This window comes from Nematostella vectensis, chromosome 1 (genome assembly GCF_932526225.1).
Source record: "Nematostella vectensis chromosome 1, jaNemVect1.1, whole genome shotgun sequence".
NCBI classification, from domain to species: domain Eukaryota; kingdom Metazoa; phylum Cnidaria; class Anthozoa; order Actiniaria; family Edwardsiidae; genus Nematostella; species Nematostella vectensis.
This window is the reverse complement of record NC_064034.1, coordinates 11,678,852-11,704,156: the sequence shown is the minus strand read 5'-3', so window position 1 is coordinate 11,704,156 and position 25,305 is coordinate 11,678,852. Positions and strand designations below refer to the sequence as shown.

At 42.0% G+C, this 25,305-nt stretch overlaps 1 protein-coding gene across 1 annotated transcript in view; it reads right to left on the bottom strand.

Moving 5' to 3' along the window:
• The window catches only part of LOC5517388 (fibroblast growth factor receptor 3), a 30,025-nt gene extending 4,806 nt beyond the window's left edge, over window positions 1-25,219 (bottom strand). The window contains exons 1-13 of the mRNA XM_048725506.1: window positions 21,825-25,219; window positions 20,351-20,956; window positions 17,176-17,490; window positions 13,836-14,138; window positions 13,341-13,442; window positions 12,627-12,788; window positions 12,147-12,443; window positions 11,326-11,610; window positions 10,533-10,934; window positions 10,044-10,059; window positions 6,190-6,374; window positions 5,434-5,550; window positions 242-429 (exon numbers count right to left, since the gene is read on the bottom strand). Coding sequence (XP_048581463.1) covers window positions 242-429; window positions 5,434-5,550; window positions 6,190-6,374; window positions 10,044-10,059; window positions 10,533-10,934; window positions 11,326-11,610; window positions 12,147-12,443; window positions 12,627-12,788; window positions 13,341-13,442; window positions 13,836-14,138; window positions 17,176-17,490; window positions 20,351-20,956; window positions 21,825-21,897 — 3,051 coding nt within the window. The 5' untranslated portion in view covers window positions 21,898-25,219. The remainder of the gene's footprint in view (window positions 1-241; window positions 430-5,433; window positions 5,551-6,189; window positions 6,375-10,043; window positions 10,060-10,532; window positions 10,935-11,325; window positions 11,611-12,146; window positions 12,444-12,626; window positions 12,789-13,340; window positions 13,443-13,835; window positions 14,139-17,175; window positions 17,491-20,350; window positions 20,957-21,824) is intronic.
• Window positions 25,220-25,305: the final 86 nt, after the last annotated feature.

Genomic DNA, 25,305 nt, shown 5'->3' with positions numbered 1-25,305 from the left:
CTGGGTATAATAAACAATTTCCTTCCTTCAGCCCGGCCAAATTTACAGTAACACGTATGAAAAAAACCCTCGATATAACAAACCTTCGATATGACGAAAAGATTTTCCCATTTCCTTGGCACTTCGCTAAATCGAGGTTCTACTGTCCTATTCTTTTTCCATAAGATACCTATGCCCCCTCCCCCCTGCTCAGCCAATCCTGGGTACGCGGCTGATAATGGGCCTTTTTGAAGCACTGAACCTTTCTTGAGGCGAGAAAACACATCCCCGCTGCAATTTGCCTGGCGAAGGAGATCATGTCGTAGTTGGTGATCTCGACTCGGCGTTTCTCCGCGCATGCGTAGTACTTGTCTTCAAGACCTCGGCTGAGGCGCAGGTAGCCCAACAAATCCCCATAAGGAACATACTCCATGATCAGCATTAGAGAACCTGCAAACACCATGATCAGCATTACAGAACCTGCAAACACCATGATCATCATTACATAACCTGCAAACACCATGATCAGCATTACAGAACCTGCAAACACCATGATCTGCATTACAGAACCTACAAACACCATGATCAGCATTACAGAACCTGCAAACACCATGATCTGCATTACAGAACCTGCAAACACCATGATCAGCATTACAGAACCTGCAAACACTATGATCAGCATTACAGAACCTGCAAACACCATGATCAGCATTACAGAACCTGCAAACACCATGATCTGCATTACAGAACCTGCAAACACCATGATCAGCATTACAGAACCTACAAACACCATGATCAGCATTACAGAACTTGCAAACACCATGATCAGCATTACAGAACCTGCAAACACCATGATCATCATTACAGAACCTGCAAACACCATGATCATCATTACATAACCTGCAAACACCATGATCAGCATTACAGAACCTGCAAACACCACGATCAGCATTACAGAACCTGCAAACACCATGATCAGCATTACAGAACCTGCAAACACCATGATCATCATTACAGAACCTGCAAACACTATGATCATCATTACATAACCTGCAAACACCATGATCAGCATTACAGAACCTACAAACACCATGATCAGCATTACAGAACCTGCAAACACCACGATCAGCATTACAGAACCTACAAACACCATGATCATCATAACAGAACCTGCTAACACCATGATCAGCATTAGAAAACCTGCAAACACCACGATCAGCATTACAGAACCTGCTAACACCATGATCAGCATTACAGAACCTACAAACACTATGATCAGCATTACAGAACCTACAAACACCATGATCAGCATTACAGAACCTACAAACACCACGATCAGCATTACAGAACCTACAAACACCATGATCATCATAACAGAACCTGCTAACACCATGATCAGCATTACAGAACCTGCTAACACCATGATCAGCATTAGAAAACCTGCAAACACCACGATCAGCATTACAGAACCTGCTAACACCATGATCAGCATTACAGAACCTACAAACACTATGATCAGCATTACAGAACCTACAAACACCATGATCAGCATTACAGAACCTGCAAACACCACGATCAGCATTACAGAACCTGCAAACACCATGATCAGCATTACAGAACCTACAAACACCATGATCAGCATTACAGAACCTGCAAACACCATGATCAGCATTACAGAACCTGCAAACACCATGATCAGCATTACAGAACCTACACACACCATGATCAGCATTACAGAACCTGCAAACACCATGATCAGCATTACAGAACCTGCAAACACCATGATCGGCATTACAGAACCTGCAAACACCACGATAAGCATTACAGAACCTGCAAACACCATGATCAGCATTACAGAACCTACACACACCATGATCAGCATTACAGAACCTGCAAACACCATGATCTGCATTACAGAACCTGCAAACACCATGATCAGCATTACAGAACCTGCAAACACCATGATCAGCATTACAGAACCTACAAACACCATGATCAGCATTACAGAACCTGCAAACACCACGATCAGCATTACAGAACCTGCAAACACCATGATCAGCATTACAGAACCTACACACACCATGATCAGCATTACAGAACCTGCAAACACCATGATCTGCATTACAGAACCTGCAAACACCATGATCAGCATTACAGAACCTACAAACACCACGTTCAGCATTACAGAACCTGCAAACACCATGATCAGCATTACAGAACCTACACACACCATGATCAGCATTACAGAACCTGCAAACACCATGATCAGCATTACAGAACCTGCAAACACCATGATCTGCATTACAGAACCTGCAAACACCATGATCAGCATTACAGAACCTACAAACACTATGATCAGTATTACAGAACCTGCAAACACCATGATCAGCACTACAGAACCTGCAAACACCATGATCTGCCTTACAGAACCTGCAAACACCACGATAAGCATTACAGAACCTGCAAACACCATGATCAGCATTACAGAACCTGCAAACACCATGATCAGCATTACAGAACCTGCAAACACCATGATCTGCCTTACAGAACCTGCAAACACCATGATCTGCATTACAGAACCTGCAAACACCATGATCAGCATTACAGAACCTACAAACACCATGATCTGCCTTACAGAACCTGCAAACACCATGATCAGCATTACAGAACATGCAAACACCACGATCAGCCTTACAAAATCTGCAAACACCACGATAAGCATTACAGAACCTGCAAACACTATGATCAGCATTACAGAACCTGCAAACACCATGATCTGCATTACAGAACCTGCAAACACCATGATCAGCATTACAGAACCTGCAAACACCATGATCATCATAACAGAACCTGCTAACACCATGATCAGCATTACAGAACCTGCAAACACCATGATCAGCATTACAGAACCTGCAAACACCACGATCAGCATTACAGAACCTGCAAACACCATGATCAGCATTACAGAACCTACAAACACCATGATCTGCCTTACAGAACCTGCAAACACCATGATCAGCATTACAGAACATGCAAACACCACGATCAGCATTACAAAACCTGCAAACACCATGATCAGCATTACAGAACCTACAAACACCATGATCTGCCTTACAGAACCTACAAACACCATGATCTGCCTTACAGAACCTGCAAACACCATGATCAGCATTACAGAACATGCAAACACCACGATCAGCCTTACAAAACCTGCAAACACCACGATAAGCATTACAGAACCTGCAAACACTATGATCAGCATTACAGAACCTGCAAACACCATGATCTGCATTACAGAACCTGCAAACACCATGATCAGTATTAGAGAACCTGCAAACACCATGATCAACATTACAGAACCTACAAACACCATGATCATCATAACAGAACCTACACACACCATGATCAGCATTACAGAACCTACAAACACCATGATCATCATAACAGAACCTGCAAATACCATGATCGGCATTACAGAACCTGCAAACACCATGATCGGCATTACAGAACCTGCAAACACCATGATCTGCATTACAGAACCTGCAAACACCATGATCTGCATTACAGAACCTGCAAACACCATGATCAGCATTACAGAACCTGCAAACACCACGATCAGCATTACAGAACCTGCAAACACCATGATCAGCATTACAGAACCTACAAACACCATGATCTGCCTTACAGAACCTGCAAACACCATGATCAGCATTACAGAACATGCAAACACCACGATCAGCCTTACAAAACCTGCAAACACCATGATCAGCATTACAGAACCTACAAACACCATGATCTGCCTTACAGAACCTGCAAACACCATGATCAGCATTACAGAACCTGCAAACACCATGATCAGCTTTACAGAACCTGCAAACACCATGATCAGCATTACAGAACCTGCAAACACCATGATCAGCCTTACAAAACCTGCAAACACCACGATCAGCATTACAGAACCTGCAAACACCATGATCAGCATTACAGAACCTGCAAACACCATGATCATCATAACAGAACCTGCAAACACCATGATCAGCATTACAGAACATGCAAACACCATGATCAGCATTACAGAACCTGCAAACACCACGATCAGCCTTACAAAACCTGCAAACACCACGATCAGCATTACAGAACCTGCAAACACCATGATCAGCATTACAGAACCTGCAAACACCATGATCATCATAACAGAACCTGCTAACACCATGATCAGCATTACAGAACCTGCAAACACCATGATCAGCATTACAGAACCTGCAAACACCACGATCAGCATTACAGAACCTGCAAACACCATGATCAGCATTACAGAACCTACAAACACCATGATCTGCCTTACAGAACCTGCAAACACCATGATCAGCATTACAGAACATGCAAACACCACGATCAGCATTACAAAACCTGCAAACACCATGATCAGCATTACAGAACCTACAAACACCATGATCTGCCTTACAGAACCTACAAACACCATGATCTGCCTTACAGAACCTGCAAACACCATGATCAGCATTACAGAACATGCAAACACCACGATCAGCCTTACAAAACCTGCAAACACCACGATAAGCATTACAGAACCTGCAAACACTATGATCAGCATTACAGAACCTGCAAACACCATGATCTGCATTACAGAACCTGCAAACACCATGATCAGTATTAGAGAACCTGCAAACACCATGATCAACATTACAGAACCTACAAACACCATGATCATCATAACAGAACCTGCAAACACCATGATCGGCATTACAGAACCTGCAAACACCATGATCAGCATTACAGAACCTGCAAACACCATGATCATCATAACAGAACCTACACACACCATGATCAGCATTACAGAACCTACAAACACCATGATCATCATAACAGAACCTGCAAACACCATGATCGGCATTACAGAACCTGCAAACACCATGATCGGTATTACAGAACCTGCAAACACCATGATCAGCATTACAGAACCTGCAAACACCATGATCATCATAACAGAACCTACACACACCATGATCAGCATTACAGAACCTACAAACACCATGATCATCATAACAGAACCTGCAAACACCATGATCGGCATTACAGAACCTGCAAACACCACGATCAGCATTACAGAACCTGCAAACACCATGATCAGCATTACAGAACCTGCAAACACCACGATCAGTATTACAGAACCTGCAAACACCATGATCGGCAGCACGGCCCCTTTAAACTCTCGCTTGGGCGTGTGTACTGACATATGTGCCGTGCTACGCTGGTTGCATTGATCGTACATTTCATGGGATTCGTTATTCCCACAATCCTCGTAATTTCACTTGAAGCAAACGACAACAAACAAAAATATACCTTTGGAAAGCGCTAGCAAAGTGGGCTGGGTTTCCATGGATTTACAAGTTGTAACTGTATAATTCTGGAGGCAATTTCCTACGCAGGATTTACCTCTTGTTGTGACACAACCCAAGAAGTTAACGATGTTTGGGTGACGCGAATCTCCCAGTGATTTGCCTAAGCTGATTTCACTCTCGAGGGCTTTTGTCTCCGATTCTGCGCTGTTGCCTGATGAGGGAGGAAAAGTTAAAGTCACACTTGCACGTTTGAAGAACGGTTATTTCCTGTAGGACGAAAACAGTAAAAGCATGCGAAATATCCAGCATAGCCATCTAGCTTTATTAAATGTGCATTGGTCTTTCGACTAAATACAATGTTGTGGGGAGTGTAAGGTGGTGGTGGTGGTGGTGGTGGTGGGGGGGTATTCCACCCCCTTGATCTCTCCTAAATACTCCAAGATAAGTAAAAGTTTCTGCTGATAGAGCAAAAAAATGACAAGTTTTCCCAAAATAAGGTCTGGTTAACTTCGGTAAGCTTGAATTTTTGCATAGAGGTTTCTTATGTTATGTAAACCAACATATCAAAAAGTGTTTTCTAATGGGATTCGTCTTCGAGATATGAGGCTTGAAGTGCAATTTTCAAATGTTCAAAGTATGAATTCTCCTCGTTTTTAGGGAGAAGTCGGGCTCTGATCAGAAATTAAACCAACTTTGCTCGCTAATATCTAAATTTCATATCTTCTAAATTTCTTTAAAATTTGGAATAAAGCTTTTGGTCAGAGGAACTCTTTGTATGCGGAATCTTGAGCTTATATATTGAGAATTGAAAAATTTCATGCTATTTTTTGGCTCTGTCGTTTCTGCTTACATTTTAAACGCTTAACGGCGACCTTCTGTGGTCCTTTATACCCTCGTATGTTTTGAGCCGTTGCGGCCCAGACCTCTCCGAAGGAGCCTAGGCCGAGAAAGTACTCCAAGTAAAGTGAGCAAGGCAGTACTTCCCACTCGTCCGGCGCTGACTCGTCTATCATCTTCATCTCCTCGTGAAACATTCTGTGTACACGAGGCAAAAATAACCGAGGAATTGGGTTAGAGGAAATACCTGGTTTTGGTTGTGGTGGATTATTTAGTGCTCACAACAACCTCTCGCGGGTGATTTTTTTTTAAATTCGTTCAAATTGAAACCCGTTTATTAGCCCCTTCAAAGCGTGCGTTCGACCTGATCTCTAGAGAATATAATCACCGATGGTTCTAAGTTTGCAAATTTATAAATAAATATGAGAAATATGAGCAAATAAAATCGCAGTTTAGGGAAAACCCTGTAGTTGCAAACACTCCATGTCTTGTATTTGACGTCAGTCCAACTTTATGTCTGATATGACAAGCGGACCACCGAATCGATTCTTTGGAAATATCGAAGAATACGTTAGAAATTGGCACTCGATTTTTTTTTCAATTACGCGCGAGAAGTCTTAAAAGCCACTTAAAGACGGTGTTTCTGGTATCATTGGCTGATTGCATCTTTTATCCGCACCGGGGGGTTGCGGACCTAAAAATCCTAGGGGGAGGAGTGGTGTAACAACTGCCGCTTAATGTAACAACTGCCGCTAAATGTAACACTAACGCTTAATGTAACACTAACGCTTAATGTAACACTAACGCTTAATGTAACAACTGCCGCTTAATGTAACACTAACGCTTAATGTAACAACAAATTAACGCTTAATGTAATAAAACAGTCAACGCTTAATGTAACAAATTTTTAACGCTTAATGTAATAACGGACTTAACGCTTAATGTAAGAACACTCGACGCTTAATGTAATAACCATAAATTTAACTAAGGACGAAAATACTCATATCTCGGATAGAAACATCGTCGGACAACCACACTTAGAGAATGTCATGTAGGTGTCAAGGGGGGTGCATAAATAGTCATGTGAGGTGTGACGTCATCGATGGCGTAATTAAAGCGAAAATACTCATATCTCTGGATAGAAACATCGTCGGGCAACCACACTTGGAGAATATCATGTAGGTGTCAAGGGGGGGGGGGGGGTAGTCATGTGATATGTGATGTCACCGAAGAAGTAGTTATGAACATCACTTCAATGGCAAGACCACTGGATGAGCCATGCGTTTTTACCAGCCTCCGGACACTCACGTATCGCCCGAGAATTGTGCCACTGTATCTGGCACTGCTTTACTAAATGGCGTGATTCTAGTGCGAGAAGACAGCTAATAAATGGCGTGATTCTAGTGCGAGAAGACAGCTAATAAATAGCGTGATTCTAGTGCGAGAAGACAGCTAATAAATAGCGTGATTCTAGTGCGAGAAGACAGCTAATAAATAGCGTGATTCTAGTGCGAGAAGACAGCTAATAAATAGCGTGATTCTAGTGCGAGAAGACAGCTAATAAATAGCGTGATTCTAGTGCGAGAAGACAGCTAATAAATAGCGTGATTCTAGTGCGAGAAGACAGCTAATAAATAGCGTGATTCTAGTGCGAGAAGACAGCTAATAAATAGCGTGATTCTAGTGCGAGAAGACAGCTAATAAATAGCGTGATTCTAGTGCGAGAAGACAGCTAATAAATAGCGTGATTCTAGTGCGAGAAGACAGCTAATAAATAGCGTGATTCTAGTGCGAGAAGACAGCTAATAAATAGCGTGATTCTAGTGCGAGAAGACAGCTAATAAATAGCGTGATTCTAGTGCGAGAAGACAGCTAATAAATGGCGTGATTCTAGTGCGAGAAGACAGCTAATAAATAGCGTGATTCTAGTGCGAGAAGACAGCTAATAAATGGCGTGATTCTAGTGCGAGAAGACAGCTAATAAATGGCGTGATTCTAGTGCGAGAAGACAGCTAATAAATGGCGTGATTCTAGTGCGAGAAGACAGCTAATAAATAGCGTGATTCTAGTGCGAGAAGACAGCTAATAAATGGCATGATTCTAGTGCGAGAAGACAGCTAATAAATGGCGTGATTCTAGTGCGAGAAGACAGCTAATAAATGGCGTGATTCTAGTGCGAGAAGACAGCTAATAAATGGCGTGATTCTAGTGCGAGAAGACAGCTAATAAATGGCGTGATTCTAGTGCGAGAAGACAGCTAATAAATGGCGTGATTCTAGTGCGAGAAGACAGCTAATAAATGGCGTGATTCTAGTGCGAGAAGACAGCTAATAAATGGCGTGATTCTAGTGCGAGAAGACAGCTAATAAATGGCGTGATTCTAGTGCGAGAAGACAGCTAATAAATGGCGTGATTCTAGTGCGAGAAGACAACTAATAAATGGCGTGATTCTAGTGCGAGAAGGCAGCTAATAAATGGCGTGAGTCTAGTGCGAGAAGACAGCTAATAATCTACGGTTTTTGCAAGACAGTGTATAGCTGGTGTGGTTGAAAACTTGTCAATCAACTATCAAATTCGTGTGCCTGTACGGATGTAGTCACACATTTCAACAATCGTTAGGTTTCCGCCCAGGTATAAATTTGTTTTAGATGACAATCAAGTAAGGATCGATTTTTTTTTATTCTACCCGCGCTGTGCAATTAAACATAAAACAAAAAAGGCGACATTTGTCGGTAACAAATTTAACCTAATTTCGTCGGATAATTTTAGGGGAAGTAGTTTTTGAATAGCAATTGTTCATCGACTTGCTCGCAAATACTCGCAATGGTCGGAAAAACTTGGCTAGTTTAATTCTCGAGTGCTTGGTTCTTTCCGGATCGTCAAATGTTCGTTTAAAATGCTCGGCTCGCAAAAGACATAACCTCAAAGTGCTCTTAGCATGTGATACCCCATCTGTTAAGCGTTAGTTTTAGAGATGATCAAAAGGAAAGGCCTTCTAAGACACCTCAATCACGTTATTCATTTTCAATTTTAAAGGAAATTTTACAAGGTTTAACAGGAAGTTCGCCGGTGAACAGATTTTCTAAAGCGCCCTAAGGGACGACAGATTTTCGGCTGATTTTACCTAAAGACAACTTGGCCTAAGTTTGGTCGTGTCACAACTCTCGCAGCGCAAGATATGATTTGTGCTAGTTATGTTGACGTAATTGATGACGTCATGTCAAGTGTCCATTTTGCTGGAACCCGTTTGACGTCAAGACAACTTGGCCTAAGTTTGGTCGTGTCATAACTCTCGTAGCTCGAGATACGATTTTTGCTAGTTATGATGACGTAATTGATGACGTCATGTCACGTGTCCATTTTGTTGACCCCCCCTTGACCTCAAGACAACTTGTTCTAAGTTTGGTCGTGCCACAACTCCCGTAGCTCAAGATATTGATATTCGTATTTGTCATGACATCATGGATGATGCAACGCTAAATGACCCCTCGTTACACCACCATAACGCTAAGACGACTTTTCCCTAAGTTGGGTTGTCTTGCGAATTGTTCTTTCAAAATCTTTCCAAATTCTATATCCAAATTCATGGTTATTACATTAAGCGTCGAGTGTTCTTACATTAAGCGTTAAGTCCGTTATTACATTAAGCGTTGACTGTTTTATTACATTAAGCGGCGATGTTTGTTTCATTAAGCGTTAGTGTTACATTAAGCGGCAGTTGTTACATTAAGCGGTGATACAAGGAGGTCTCCAGGAGGAATTCCGTAACTCGTAACTGGCAGATTCTAAACAATGTAGCGGTTAGACACATAAAGACGCCTTAGACACGACACGTTAGTGTGAGCCGAGAATACGTCGCATACATACCTAACTTCCTCAAGCTCTGAAATGAAATCGAAGAATAATGTAAGTCATGTGCATTAGTCATGGAGGATTTTTAGTTGGCGCTTCTATCTCAGTTACAAGAAAAATAGGGATAATATAAGAACAGGGCGCCGGCAACACGATACTTGGTTGTTTGCATAGGGAATTCTTGTCAACTTCACGTTATCATGGTGCGAATTGTCATTTTTTAGCGATTCTTCGTAAAAAGCGACGCATTATTTTGCCTGCTAAGAGTTATGCACATGCTCCGAGATGCGCGCCTGATCAAATTATATTCGATGCATGGGCGTAGCCTAGCCCCCCCCCCCCCCCTCCCCCCATTTCTAAAATCCAAAAATGCAGTAAATGTATGAGGCATTATCTAAAATACAGAAGGAGAAAATGCCTTGATAGGTCTTTTGGGCCCTCTCCTGTTAAAAATCCTGGCTACGCAGCTGCGATGCCTTTTCTATAAATTCAAAGCCAACTCACTTCTTTGGTTTCTCCGGGATCGCCAGCCCACGGCAAGTAACACCAAGCCCAGGGTTATTCCCGCCAATATCGGCCCAACGACGATATACCACTCGGTCCGTGATGCATGCCGGGAAACCACCGCTGACTGGTCCACAGGCGCAACGTGCAGATAGAGTGTGGCATTTACAGTGCCTGCGCGGTTGTACGCTGTGCACGTGTAATGGCCTTGATGATCACGTGATATGTTAAAGAGATGAAGATTCATGCTGCGATTGGCTAGTTCATGGCGCCCATGGGACTTGGCCTGTTTGCTCCAATAGACTATTGGGAAGGGTGTGCCTTCAGCTGAACACGTGAGCACCGCTTCTGAGCCCTCGAAGTACGTTACGTTTTTGGGCAGCGGTAGAATAGTAGGTGGCACTGGAAATGGCAGTGAAATGGTTGTATGATACAAACGCGGCAAAACCAAATAATAATAATGATGATGATGATGACGACGACGACAACGACGACGATGATGATGATGATGATGATGATGATGAAAGTTGTTGCCTTATGAATGGCACGTTAACGCTTCTCTTTTAGCGCGTCCATGTTTACATAGGTAGGGTCTGAGGTCTTTGCAGGCTATACCCGACCTTTGATCGTGCTATATCACAAGTACCCAGGCGCATGCGCAATACAGGTGTCACACAAGAGCACCGGTTTTCTTCCGATAACTCATGCTCTTGCACCTCACTCCTTGCGCATGCGCTTGCGTTTGGATCCAAGTGAAAAACAATCAAATTTTAGTTGACTCAGCTTGGCTTACCATCGACATAAAGGAACGCTGATGCCACGATCCGCCTTTCTTTCTGACCGTTCAGGCGCCAAATGGCAGTACACGTGTATCGACCCTCGTGTCGTTTCTTAGAAATGTTACGAATAATCAGGCTTTCCCCAGTCTCTCGCAAAAACACGGCTTTCTCGTTGATTCGGTTTGCAAAGCTCCATTCCAGATGCGGTTTTGGGATCCCTGTGGCTACGCAATTGAACACTGCATCTTCGCTCTCTCGTCGGACCTGATCGGAAGGCTCTCGGCGAAACGATGGCAAATCTGAATGCCAAACAGTATAACAATCAGCAGTGGGCAGTCGTGCAAGGAACGGTGTATTAATGGGTGAATCTATAACTACTAGAATGATGTTGCGTATGAATTAAGGATACCGACACGCTGAAATGATGCTTATATGGCTGATAACGTTACCTGTGAGCCCAGGTGTAATAGGAGAAGATGCTGGGGGGAGAAGGGCTTCGTAGCCTCATAACGCCCTCTATTCTCTTACGCGCCTTCAGGGGTTTTGTCCTCTTTTTTCCGACTAATTCATCCTTTAAAGCCCACGATACCATGCTACTCTGGACCCGATTAAACTGTGGTTGGTAGGAGGTATGACGTCACAGGAAACCTTCTAGGCTGGCATTCCCCAACAACCCTCTTTACGACTAACCACAGTAATCCCGAGCAGAATGTTAGCGACTAGGCTGCCGTCTCCCCCCCTCCCCCCCAAACCCAACCCCATTACTCATACCGACTCTCAATACTAAACTAGATGTTCACATCGCCCCTTTAATAACAAGAAGATGGATTCCTACCATATACAACAAGCTGCGTGGAGACCTTGAAAACCATGTCAACATAGCCCATGTGCTGGTAAACGGAACATGTGTAGTTGCCCTCGTCGCTCTTCTGTACCTCTGGTATCTGGTACTGGGTGGAGTGCGGTCTCACAGGTACCATCACACTGTAACGGTCAAGAGGCACCCCATTCTTCGTCCAAGTCACCACGGGAGAGGGCGTGCCCTCGGCGTTGCACCCCTGGACTAAGGCGGTTGTGTTGTATTGGATGTACTGCTTCATGGGTAGCGATCCAGAATGCGGAAACACGAGAGCTGTGAGAAAAGAAAAAAAGTCATTGTTTGTTGTGAACTCAGTTAACGAGAAAATTAACACGAGGAAGTAAGCTGCATTAGCGAATTATAAAAGGGCAAATTCAAACGATAGAAAATAACCACTACGTAGTAACTTGGATCCCGTTAACTGTTACTCTATGAAGGCTTCGAGGCAGAACGAACCTTTTATGTAAACGGTGAAATAGCCGACGTTCTGGGACCCGTGGAACATGTAGATCCCGGCATCGGATATCTTGGCAGCATTCATCTCTAGGCTATGGTCAGCACTGATCCTAACTTCTTTGTCTTTTTCCACGATTGGGTTTAGCATGAGGTCTGTCCATCCTGGGATAAAAAAAAGCGCAAATAAGACAGCTCTGAAAAATGCATGCGTGTGTTGAATTGTTGATTATAGAAACAAAAGGTACCCTGGGTACCAGAGGCTCCAAGCTTCATTTCCAAAGACAACGACAGTGGCGCGGCTGTCTTCTTAACTACTCGTCTTTTAGCTTTCTGTGCAAACCTAAACTAAAAGCTGAAAGACTGTAAGGAGAATCGTTCGTCGTGGAATCCAGAACAGATGACAGGGAATGTAAAGAAAAACAAATGCAAAGGGGACCCCTTATCTCCTGAAACCGCTGATTAAAGTCTGCGATTAACAGTTTCGAATTGCACTGTTTTCGTTTTCTGTTCTAAGTAACTTAGTATTTAACAATACAAAAACTTGTGAATTCTTTGTGACATTGGATCTTGCAAACCTTTTGCCAAAGAAGGAGTCTCGCGCTAGATTAATGCGTCCTTGTCGTGTGTTTCAACAGTGGAATTAGAAACTATAGATGCCATTTATAGTTTCTAATTCCATGGCATGCGGGCTAAAAACGGGTATATGGACCGAACCTGTAGCGTTCCTTGCTCCAAGGCTCTCGAGGTCAGGCGACATGTGGACTTTAGAGCCGACATCTATCCTCATCGACTTGGCAACATTGGCCGTGGTGTTTTCTACGAAAAAAAGTTTTAATTTAAGCAGAATAGTTAATCTTGAAAAACCCTTTCCCTCAATGAACATAGCAAACATATCGCGCCTAAAAGTCTAGCCTACTAAAATTGGTTTAGCCTAAATTATTATTAGCAAGGCTATTTCTCCTTTAACTTCAAACTAAGGCTCAGTCCCTCCTTTTCTTATGTTATCTAATATAACGGAGCCTTGCGATATGACTTGAATGGGAAAGGAATAACTCGTTACATTCTCAATTGCTTCCGATTAGTCTCTACACGCAGCCTTCACCCCTGGAGCGCCGACTTACATCAAAACACTAAGGAACCTCCGTCCCATCTAGCCTCACCCTCTACCCCCACCCCTCCTACACCCAAAGCATCGCCTACAAAAATCACCTGGTAAACACACAACCCCAGCAGCACGATGTGAGAGGTGTGTAAACGGCATATGCGGACAGAAGCACACGCTACTCTCATTTCCTTGACACCGAAAAGCCATGAACTGCTCGATGACGTCATCTCGCGGGATTCTGACGTTGATGAACTCGGCCACGGCCTGTGAAAAGCCGAGCTGGCGGCAAACCACGTGGGAATTATTGATATTCCATCCATTTTGGTCAATGTGTCCCCAGTATCCATTATAGTGGATCTCGATCAGACCAGCGCTGGATATGTTTAGGCCATGCAAGCGAATGGGCACTAAGGTAGATAGGACGGAACAATCAGTCAGACCAGCGCTGGATACGTTTAGGACTAGCAAGGGATTGGGTGATAGGATAGAAAGGGAGGAACAATTAGTCAGCTCTGGTTACGTTTAGGCCAGGAGAGATGGCACTAGGAGAGACGGCTATATAGCATCTAGTTGCAAAGTAAATGTGTATATTTTTTTATTCGATATGGCATTGTTTTGGATGACAAAATGTTTTCACTCGATAATCCATGTGACGCACATATAAATAACAATGCCACGATTTTTTGTATTTTATATAATTTAATTTCACTTATTTGCTAAAGTTCTTTATAGATACCCTCTCCCCCAGCACTGTCCAGAATACCTTGACAAGTAAGGCGTTCCGTTTGGGTACAGTCCACTTAAGTCTCTATACCCCTTCCACCGCCCCATTTCCCAGCATTGTCCAGAATACCTTGGCAAGTAATGTGTTCTGTTTGAGTGCAGTCCACAAAAGTCTCTATACCCCCTTCCAACGCCCCCATTTCCCAGCATTGTCCAGAATACCTTGGCAAGTTATGTATTCCGTTTGGGTACAGTCCACTTAAGTCTCTATACCCCTTCACCGCCCCCTATTTTCCAGCATTGTCCAGAATACCTTGACCAGTAATGTGTTCTGTTTAAGTAGAGTCCACTTAAGTCTCTATACCCCTTCCACCACAACCGTTTCCCAGCATTGTCCAGAATACCTTGGCCATTAATGTGTTCTGTTTGAGTACAGTCCACTAAAGTCTCTATACCCCTTCCACCGCCCCCTTTTCCCAGCATTGTCCAGAATACCTTGACCAGTAATGTGTTCTGTTTGAGTGCAGTCCACAAAAGTCTCTATACCCCCTTCCAACGCCCCCATTTCCCAGCATTGTCCAGAATACCTTGGCAAGTTATGTATTCTGTTTGGGTACAGTCCACTTAAGTCTCTATACCCCTTCACCGCCCCCTATTTTCCAGCATTGTCCAGAATACCTTGACCAGTAATGTGTTCTGTTTAAGTACAGTCCACTTAAGTCTCTATACCCCTTCCACCACACCCGTTTCCCAGCATTGTCCAGAATACCTTGGCCATTAATGTGTTCTGTTTGAGTACAGTCCACTAAAGTCTCTATACCCCTTCCACCGCCCCCTTTTCCCAGCATTGTCCAGAATACCTTGACCAGTAATGTGTTTTGTTTGGGTGCAGTCCAGTAAAGTCTCTATACCCCTTCCACCGCCCCATTTCCCCAGCACTGTCCAAAATACCTTGACCAGTAATGTGTTTTGTTTGCGTGCAGTTCAGTAAAGTCTCTATACCCCTTCCACCACCCCCTATTTTCCAGCATTGTCCAGAATACCTTGACCATTAATGTGTTCTGTTTAAGTACAGTCCACTTAAGTCTCTATACCCCTTCACCGCCCCCTATTTTCCAGCATTGTCCAGAATACCTTGACCAGTAATGTGTTCTGTTTAAGTACAGTCCACTTAAGTCTCTATACCCCTTCCACCACACCCTTTTCCCAGAATTGTCCAGAATACCTTGGCCATTAATGTGTTCTGTTTGAGTACAGTCCACTAAAGTCTCTATACCCCTTCCACCGCCCCCTTTTCCCAGCATTGTCCAGAATACCTTGACAAGTAATGTGTTTTGTTTGGGTGCAGTCCAGTAAAGTCTCTATACCCCTTCCACCGCCCCATTTCCCCAGCACTGTCCAAAATACCTTGACCAGTAATGTGTTTTGTTTGCGTGCAGTCCAGTAAAGTCTCTATACCCCTTCCACCACCCCCTATTTTCCAGCATTGTCCAGAATACCTCGACCATTAATGTGTTCTGTTTAAGTACAGTCCACTTAAGTCTCTATACCCCTTCAACCGCCCCCTTTCACAAGCATTGTCCAGAATACCTTGACCATTAATGTGTTCTGTTTAAGTACAGTCCACTGAAGTCTCTATACCCCTTCAACCGCCCCCTTTCACAAGCATTGTCCAGAATACCTTGACCAGTAATGTGTTTTGTTTGGGTGCAGTCCAGTAAAGTCTCTATACCCCTTCCACCGCCCCATTTCCCTAGCACTGTCCAAAATACCTTGACCAGTAATGTGTTTCGTTTGAGTGCAGTCCAGTAAAGTCTCTATACCCCTTCCACCACCCCCTTTCCCAAGCATTGTCCAAAATACCTTGACCAGTAATGTGTTTCGTTTGAGTGCAGTCAACTTAAGTCTCTATACCCCTTCCACCGCCCCCATTTCCCTAGCACTGTCCAGAATACCTTGGCAAGTAAGGTGTTCCGTTTGGGTGAAGTCCAGTAAAGTCTCTATACCCCTTCCACCACCCCCTTTCCCAAGCATTGTCCAGAATACCTTGACCAGTAATGTGTTTCGTTTGAGTGCAGTCCAGTAAAGTCTCTATACCCCTTCAACCGCCCCATTTCCCCAGCATTGTCCAGAATACCTTGACCAGTAATGTGTTTCGTTTGAGTGCAGTCCAGTAAAGTCTCTATACCCCTTCAACCGCCCCATTTCCCCAGCATTGTCCAGAATACCTTGACAAGTAATGTGTTCCGTTTGAGTGCAGTCCACTTAAGTCTCTATACCCCTTCAACCGCCCCATTTCCCCAGCATTGTCCAGAATACCTTGGCAAGTAATGTGTTCTGTTTAAGTACAGTCCACTTAAGTCTCTATACCCCTTCCACCGCCCCATTTCCCTAGCACTGTCCAAAATACCTTGACCAGTAATGTGTTTCGTTTGAGTGCAGTCCAGTAAAGTCTCTATACCCCTTCAACCGCCCCATTTCCCCAGCATTGTCCAGAATACCTTGACAAGTAATGTGTTCCGTTTGAGTGCAGTCCACTTAAGTCTCTATACCCCTTCAACCGCCCCATTTCCCCAGCATTGTCCAGAATACCTTGGCAAGTAATGTGTTCTGTTTAAGTACAGTCCACTTAAGTCTCTATACCCCCTCCACCGCCCCATTTCTCCAGCATTGTCCATGTACTCCTCCACCGCCCCCTTTTCCCAGCACTGTCCAGAATACCTTGGCAAGTAATGTGTTCCGTTTGAGTGCAGTCTTCAAAAGTCTCCGAGATGTTCAAGCAGCCCAACGGTTTCTCAAAGAAATCCCCAGCATCGCATGGCCCATTAGCTGTGACAGGTGCACATGCCTGCGTCTGGTTTTCTTCAAGGTAGGCGGGTTTTCCTTCTAATGTCCCATTGAATCCCAGAATGGAGCATATGACGTCATATCCGGCCGAGCCGTTTGGTTGGAGGGCGAGCGGAGTCTGGGCACCTCGGAGGTTTACGTAGGCGGACCCACTTGCCGGGTTCAAGCCTGGTCCCTGCAACGTGATGGCTACAAGCGAACAACATGAGGAGGCTTTGGTACTTTTTTATCCTCCCACTAACGAGACACACATTTGGATGAAGGGGCAAGCTTTAAAGATACCTGGTCAGCCACGCTTCGTTATTGTTTTCACTCAGTATCTGAAGACAAATTTTGTGACGAAATCTCGAAACAACAATCTACAAACAAAGATTCATTTACTAGATTCATTAAAAAATATATCGCAATAGTTTCCGAATCAGCCGACAGAGAAGGGTGCTTTCCTTTCTGGATATTTTGCAAGAATGGCTGAATCCTGGTCTCTGAACGCCGTGTGAACGTTTATAAGTACATAAACAAGAATACTAAAGCTCTCCTAACCTGTGTTTGTCTTTATTTACGCTTATTTATTTGATACCCATGAAGCACTGCGGGTTATGACACATAGATTCTCGGAGTGCAACCTTATTTGAAATAGTTGTATACAACATTTCCCTAAAACAATTACTAAAAAAAGCTTGAATCCGGCCTTACACTTCTTGTATTTGTGCGGTCAAAGTCCCCCTAACGCAAGTTATTTGACTAAAAAAGAAATAGACAAACTTTCATATTCAAAATACAGATCAAGACGTCTGACGAGATCGCGTTTCAATTTCATGGCCACCATTATTGTACTTTTCGCACATTGCCGAGTCAGAAAAAGCCTACATATCCATCGGCTAATTCAAGCGAGTATCCAAGATATTTTCAATCAAACATCGTCAGACTTCACTCGTAGATTGTTCTTTTGAAGTTTTTTAGCGAATAAATCGCTGTATTTTCAATACTGAACAAAGGAGTGGTTGATCGACATTCTTTACGTAAGTCCTTTCGATAGAAACATTTTTTGGAGATGTAGATCCAATAACCGAGACACGTTATTATGCTCACAAGCGTTATCATTCTTTTGCGTGGAAGGGATTCGAATATAAATACTCCCCCCCCCCCCCTGATAAGTAACGCAAATTATGCTGGGAAATTAAATAAAAGTCTTATATATCTTCTTTCTATTAGATGATCTAGATCAATTGGTTATATAGACTTTTATTTAGGTGCAATTTGGGTTGTTTTTATTTTTGTAAATGGGATTTAACATGGCGCGCGCCTAGTAACTAAAATTATCTCCCTTGTTTATTCTCTTAGTATACGTTTACTTTAATAGCGACTAATGGTTTTGTCGATTGAGAATGGCCAAGGCTCCTAGCCTGCGGGAACTTTGTATCTTAGAGTCCTATCGTCTGTCTGGGAATGATTAGAAAATGCATTCAGCGAAAGAAGTATTAATGTTGCTTTTTTATAGCTAAATCCGATTTGAATTCATCTTGTTGAGAGCAATTTGAAGCATCTATAGTTCTTAAAATGATTTTTTTAAAGAAAAACCCTGTGTTCTATAAAAATCAAAGGTATCAATTTAACACTTAGATTATTTTTTTCTTAAATGTTTTAATTGTATAATTGCCACGCAGACCTCCTTCATGGCCGGTTGACTATAAGCAATTTCCTTTTTATTTTGTTTTTGGATTTGAGTGTACTTTATTTTCAATATAGGAAATTGACGTTAATTTTTTTGAAATGGAGATACCGTAAAGAAGATAAAAATATTTAGAGGATTAAGTTTAATGCATTAAACACTTTTTTAAAAAAACTATTGAATGGGGTCTCTTAAGCAACTGAGAATACACGCCTTTTCGGAAGCCTCGGACAAAGCACTTAAACAGTAAGCCCAAGATACAGAAACAAATGTAATGAAACACGAGATGAAGAGAACATGAACAGTAAATAAATATAGCTAATAAACATTGGAATCTAATCAACCTCCTTGTAGCTGGAATGCTGAATTATGAGAGTAAAAAAAAAACGTGGTCGAGTCGGGGGCACAGGGGGCGCCTCAGCTTGCCACCATACAACTCGTGTCTGACCAACACAGCTTAAAAAATTTTGGTTTTGTTGGGCAAAGAAAACCGGAGAAGCAGAATAAGTACGCTCAGTAAGCAAAGAGACAACCAACTAACACAACTCACGTTGGACCCAGGAATCGAACCCAGAAGCGACTGGTGAGAGGCACAGCACTACAGAGCGACAAACTTGTTCCAAACAGGCACAAAGATGAACACTGTATACTACCACCATTTGCAGTGAAAAATGAGATATAGATATGATTTTAGTCACAAGTCTCTGTGTACAAAACCAATGCACTTTGCGTCTCGAAATATATGATCGTTCTAAGCCTAAAAAGCCTTAACCTAAAAAAAAGTGTGAGAAAGCATCCGTTTCAATCGGCTGATTTGGGAAAACTTTTTCCATTGAATTTGGTAAATAAAACATAAATATTTGTTCTAATAAAGTTATTTCGACTTTTTAACCTTATGTGTATTGCACTGACGAATGAACACAATAACTACAAAAGTATGGCTAACATCAAGGTGCCAGTGTCTGCCACCATTTTATCAATACCAAGTGTGAGATTAATCGGAAGCTTTTGCGACATTCTCGATTAAATTTGTATTAAATTCTATATATATCGAGACCCTCAGGGAAGTTCGCTAGCTTGCTTTCTAAATTTCTACCAGAATTTTCCCTTTTTATAACAGGCAAACGACAAGAAAAACAATAAGTAACGCGCTCAAAAAGAGCATCCAAAACAATAAGTAACATGAATAACATCAACATATCATTCAAACAACAACAAAATTACTATTAACATCATAGTAAAAAAGTGATATCAATAATAAATAATAAAAACAGAAAATATATCATCGTTAAAAGTCGCAAAAAAGGTCAACAATTACAGTAAGGTCACCATAAAATGTACAGAAAAAAAACAGGGTAGTATTATAATACATTTCCGTACCTGGGACGTCGAAAAGTTCCCACATTGGTGGTATTTTGTCTGCAACATTCGGCAATCGATCAAGGCCGCTTATCCAGTAAGTAAGATTTGGGCTGCTTGCCATTAATTGCAACCTTCTGTCAATCAATTTTCCAACACCGATACACAACACCACGTAACCTTTTCGCTTGAGAGTATCAGTTACTATTTTTTCAGCAGCCACGTCATTATTTAAGGCATGCACCGAATAATCCAGAACTAGAAATGCAAGTTTCATAGCATCGGGTCGCGTTTTTTCCTCCGCTATTTTCGTAGCGAGCGAAAAGACGTTCCCTATTTCGATCTTAGTAAGGCCAAAACTCAGTTGCCCTACGGTCGAGTGATGCTCGCTGACGGCCTTGTAGTATTGTTGCTTGTCGCGAGGCAAACTAAAAGTGTCGAATCCTATGGCTTGTCCGGCCGTCAGTACGGCGATGCGGTTGTTCGGTCCCACGTCTGACACCATGTCAATAGTCCTCTGAATCCATTCCAAGTCTTTGTTTCTGTCTCGTTTGCGAACGACCAGGGAAGGATCATCGATTAAGATAACATCGAGGTCTTTTAGAAATCTCCCATTTGTTTGAGTTGCTGCAAGCAAGATAATCTTTCAGATAGCTTATAGTCTAAGATCACAAGGGCGCCGTCGCACTTTGCTTTGGCAAAAAATGTTGCGTATCTGAAGATCAGAGTTTTGTTCTCGTTACACCGCAGATAATCAGATATAAGTCTAGTTTAACTAACTAGCTATGAATTGAAAATTGCGAGATTAGTCTTTTTTCGAACCTTAGCAGTAAACTGCGGCTTAGTAAAAGATATAGATACCTCAGGTAGTTTGTTCGGCATTATCAACCAAAAATTGCTTGTTTCATCTAATGATTCTTTTTAAGTCATCGATAAAGAACAATATATTAAATTGAAGACCTTGCTTTCAATCAAATCTGCGGGTCTAATTAAATGGGCTTAATTTTGAATGTGATTCTCCTTCTAAGCAAGCATTTCAAAGTGTAATAACCCAGCTTATGCGACAGAGCAAAAATGGCATGAAATTTTCCAATTCTCAATATTATATAAGCTCAATATTCCGCATACAAGGAGATCCTAATGACTAAAAGCTTAATTCCAAATATTAAAGAAATTTAAAAGACATGAAATTTAGATATTAGCGAGCAAAGTTGGCTTAATTTTTTTATCAGAGCCCGACTTCTCCCTAAAAACGAGGAGAATTCACACTTTGAACATTTGAAAATTGCATTTCAAGCCTTATATCTCGAGGACGAATCCATTTGAAAAAAAAACATTTTGATAAGTTGGTTTACATAACATAAGGAACCTTTATGCAAAAATTCAAGCTTACCGAAGTTAACCAGACCTTTTTTTGGGAAAACTTGCATTATTTTTACTCTGTCAGCTTATGCAACTTGTCAACCACATAACAAGGTGTTCTTTTAAATTATACCTGAAAATGACGATGATGGAGTCAAGACGACGATATCCACAAAACCGAAGACGAAGATTATCCAACAATCCATACTTATAACGCTTAACTTGGAAAAACTCAATTATCTAAGAGACGCCTGTCTTCCTCTGAAAGCTGAACCATAAATGGCAACACCAAGGCATTCAAGCCATTTAAGCCATACGTGAGCTCGGTCTAGTCCCTGCGCACCATTTAGTACCGGCGGAAATGGCGGCTCTACTCCCGGTACAATCAGCTTTTGCTCATTGCTGAGTGGCTAACTGAAAGGAGCCACTTGATAATCAATTAACGCCCTGTTTACACAACATGTTATTGAAAAGCATTTCCCAGGTTAACGTCACATAATGAATAAAATACAAGACTGATCTGCCATAGCAGCCACGCCAAAAAAAACTAGGTAGACTTCACGAGAAAAAACTGCGCACAAAAATCCGCACAAAAGAAATTTTCTAAATTATTAAAGCCAAATGATGCTGAGTAAAAGGCATTTGTTCCATTTGGGCTTAAAGATCTACCTTACCCAGTCGCACAGATGCAAGAACCGAATGACCAAGCTCATCAGATTATGCGTCCGATTTAAGGCTCGCTTCTAAGCAATTACTACGATTTGTTCACCAACATATGTGGTATGGCATCAATATTAAGTCCGCTTTGATTATATAACTTGTCTGGTTTATGCAGCAATGCGACGTACTGACATAATAATTGCACCCGGGAACCTTGCCAATATTTGCCACAGGTCAAAAGCACGTTGAGTAATCTCCACTAACGCTCTTTTATCAACCTTAGTGAAGCATCGCATCCAAAACACTTTTAAGCTCGCATTTTAAAAGAGATTTTTAATAAATACCAAACCATCATATCGCGTATCAAACATATGATTCGCAAGCCCGCAAAGCATCAATGCATACTGAATACCTGTATTACAGAGAATACTGACCGTATGGATATTAATGTGATCTGGATTCTCTCAGATTTATAGTGATGTAAAACATGGCTCAAAAGAATCTACAATAACCCCGAAAACTCGAGCTTGGATAACAAGAAATTCCCGCTAACCCGAACTGACTGAAGATCCCGATACTATTTTTCAGTTATTTTTACTTGGATCACTCGAGCATCAGCGATAACTTGAACTGACTATTTTCCCGTTATTTCTACTTGGATAAAGCTCCCCGCTAACTTGCTGTTTTTGGTTTTTTTTTTTTTGAGGGCTCGATTTAATGGGTTCCACTGGTTTACTACAAACCCAATGCGAACCAAGGTACATATTACACAACATGACCCATAGAATATAACTTTACGTTATTTAAAATAGTTGTATTCCTTTTGCGAAAAAGAAAAGAAACGTCGCTCTGGTAAAAAAAAAAAAAACTTTTGGGTTTTTATTCTTTAACGATTTTTCAAGCAGGTAATCTAGTTGTTAACTTTAAAATAGCTCTGCCAGCCGCAAATTTCTAGACGTCATCCGGCAAAATACCAAGGATGAGGGAGCATTTTCTCCATACATATTTTAATCATACATGAAGCTGAAGTATTTCAATCACTTGTGCATTTTTTTTCTTGTTTATGGTTTGCCGGTTCGCACACGATTTCCTTTTAACATAAGCAGCAGAAAGCAAAGAAAATGGAAAGTTTCTATCTCCTGCTTACATATGTAATAGGGTGAAGGTTAAAGTTTATTTAATGGGGTGGGGAAAGGGGGTTGTATGGCAACCGGTCTACTGTAAAAACTGAAATGACTAAACAAAATATCTCCGCCTCATACCATCACATGAGCATGCAGCATCTGACTGGATTCGCAGCGTAATTCATCTCTAATCTATAAGATCCGTTATTAAATCGTGCCCCTAAGCGTGCGCTTTGATGATGTTTTTTTGCCTGCAGCGAAGCCGAATTATTAGTTGCCCGAGTTATTTGTGACCAATGACAAAAGTATAAAAAAGGCGACTACGGTATAATTATATTATCGTCTCGTTAATATGACACGTAAAGTATGAGCGGGAAAAATTATTTTAAACAGAGTTATAGGCGAAGGATATCAATTTGAGCGAACCTTATTTAGAGTTAAGTGATAAACTTGATGGAAATGGCTGAGCGTAAAAATAAGAATCTCTCTGCCCGCAGGTATCACTTACTGCGCTAGCTACAAACAGACTGATGGCTACCAGGGCGCGCCTTCAAATAAGTTGCTTTTGATGGAATAAGTTGGAAAGACTCTCCGTCCACTAAAGACACACCCTTTTGACTAATCTAATGAAGACCCGTGCCGCTTGAAAAAAAAGACAAAATATCATAACACAAGGAGTTAAAAAAAAAAGAAAATGCAAGAGCAGCGTTGAGAGCAACAAAAATGCGCATTACATAGAACTTTTGAATTCCCGTTTCTTATCTTGGTAACCACTCTGGGATTTTCTAAACAATCCGGTCCAAATTAGTGTCTCTCTTAAATTAACATAAAGCCTTCAAGCGACGGTAGGTTTGGTTATAGTCGGAATATTACTCATTAAGGAGCACCCCGCCAGTCGGGAAACAACTAGAGAAGCGTGAAGTGCAAATGGAGCAGGCAAGAACGCTGAGACGTGAAACACGTAGAAAACACACGCCTATAACTAGTATACGGTAACAAGTTAATATTCACACACGCGGCGGGAGCTTTACATTATATATTAGTCACGCACAGCACTCGGTGTAATCGACAGAAGTAGCTATTAGAACCACGAGCTTCTCTCTGGGCTTCCTGTGGAACGCACCGCCGCCATCTTGGAAGCGAAAGTCTCCCGTACTCTCAAGGGCGGTAGGAACATTGTTAGGCAAAACTCTGATAATAAACAACGAATTTCCCTCTAATTTGGCTAAAATGCGCCTTTTTGGGACGTGCTCTCCGTGTTTGATTAGAAAACCCGGTCAAGTTACGTTGCGTAATCCGAGCGACTACCCCCCCGCGAACTGACCCGACGCGCAGCCGAAACGTGCTCGGCACGCAAACAAAGCACACTTCAGCCAAATTAGAGGAAAATTGGTTTATTATCAGAATTTAGCCAAACAAACACTATTTCTACCGCCCTTGTACCCTCCAACAATGATTTTTTTTAACGGAAAACGCAAAGAAATATCTCAAAATTGTATAAAAGCAATGCGTCTTTTGGAAGTTTCTTTTAGTGTGTGAGTAATAATATCGAGCGGAATCTTCTGTCGATTTAATAAATCATTTTTTGTCATGGATGCCTAGCAATGTCTGGCCAACTTCGATTTGGATGTTGTCATTTTTTCTTTCAAATAAACACAAAAATGGCTACGGCAGTCAAGCCAGAGAGGGGAAAAATCTTTCAATGGAAATACAGTAAGCCCTTTTTGTCATCCGACTGGCGCATTTGCTTTTGTTTGTTATTTTGCTGCCAAAAGCCGTAGAGTGAGCGAGTTTGCCAACCAAAAAGTCACGTGCTTTCTAAGTGCAGAA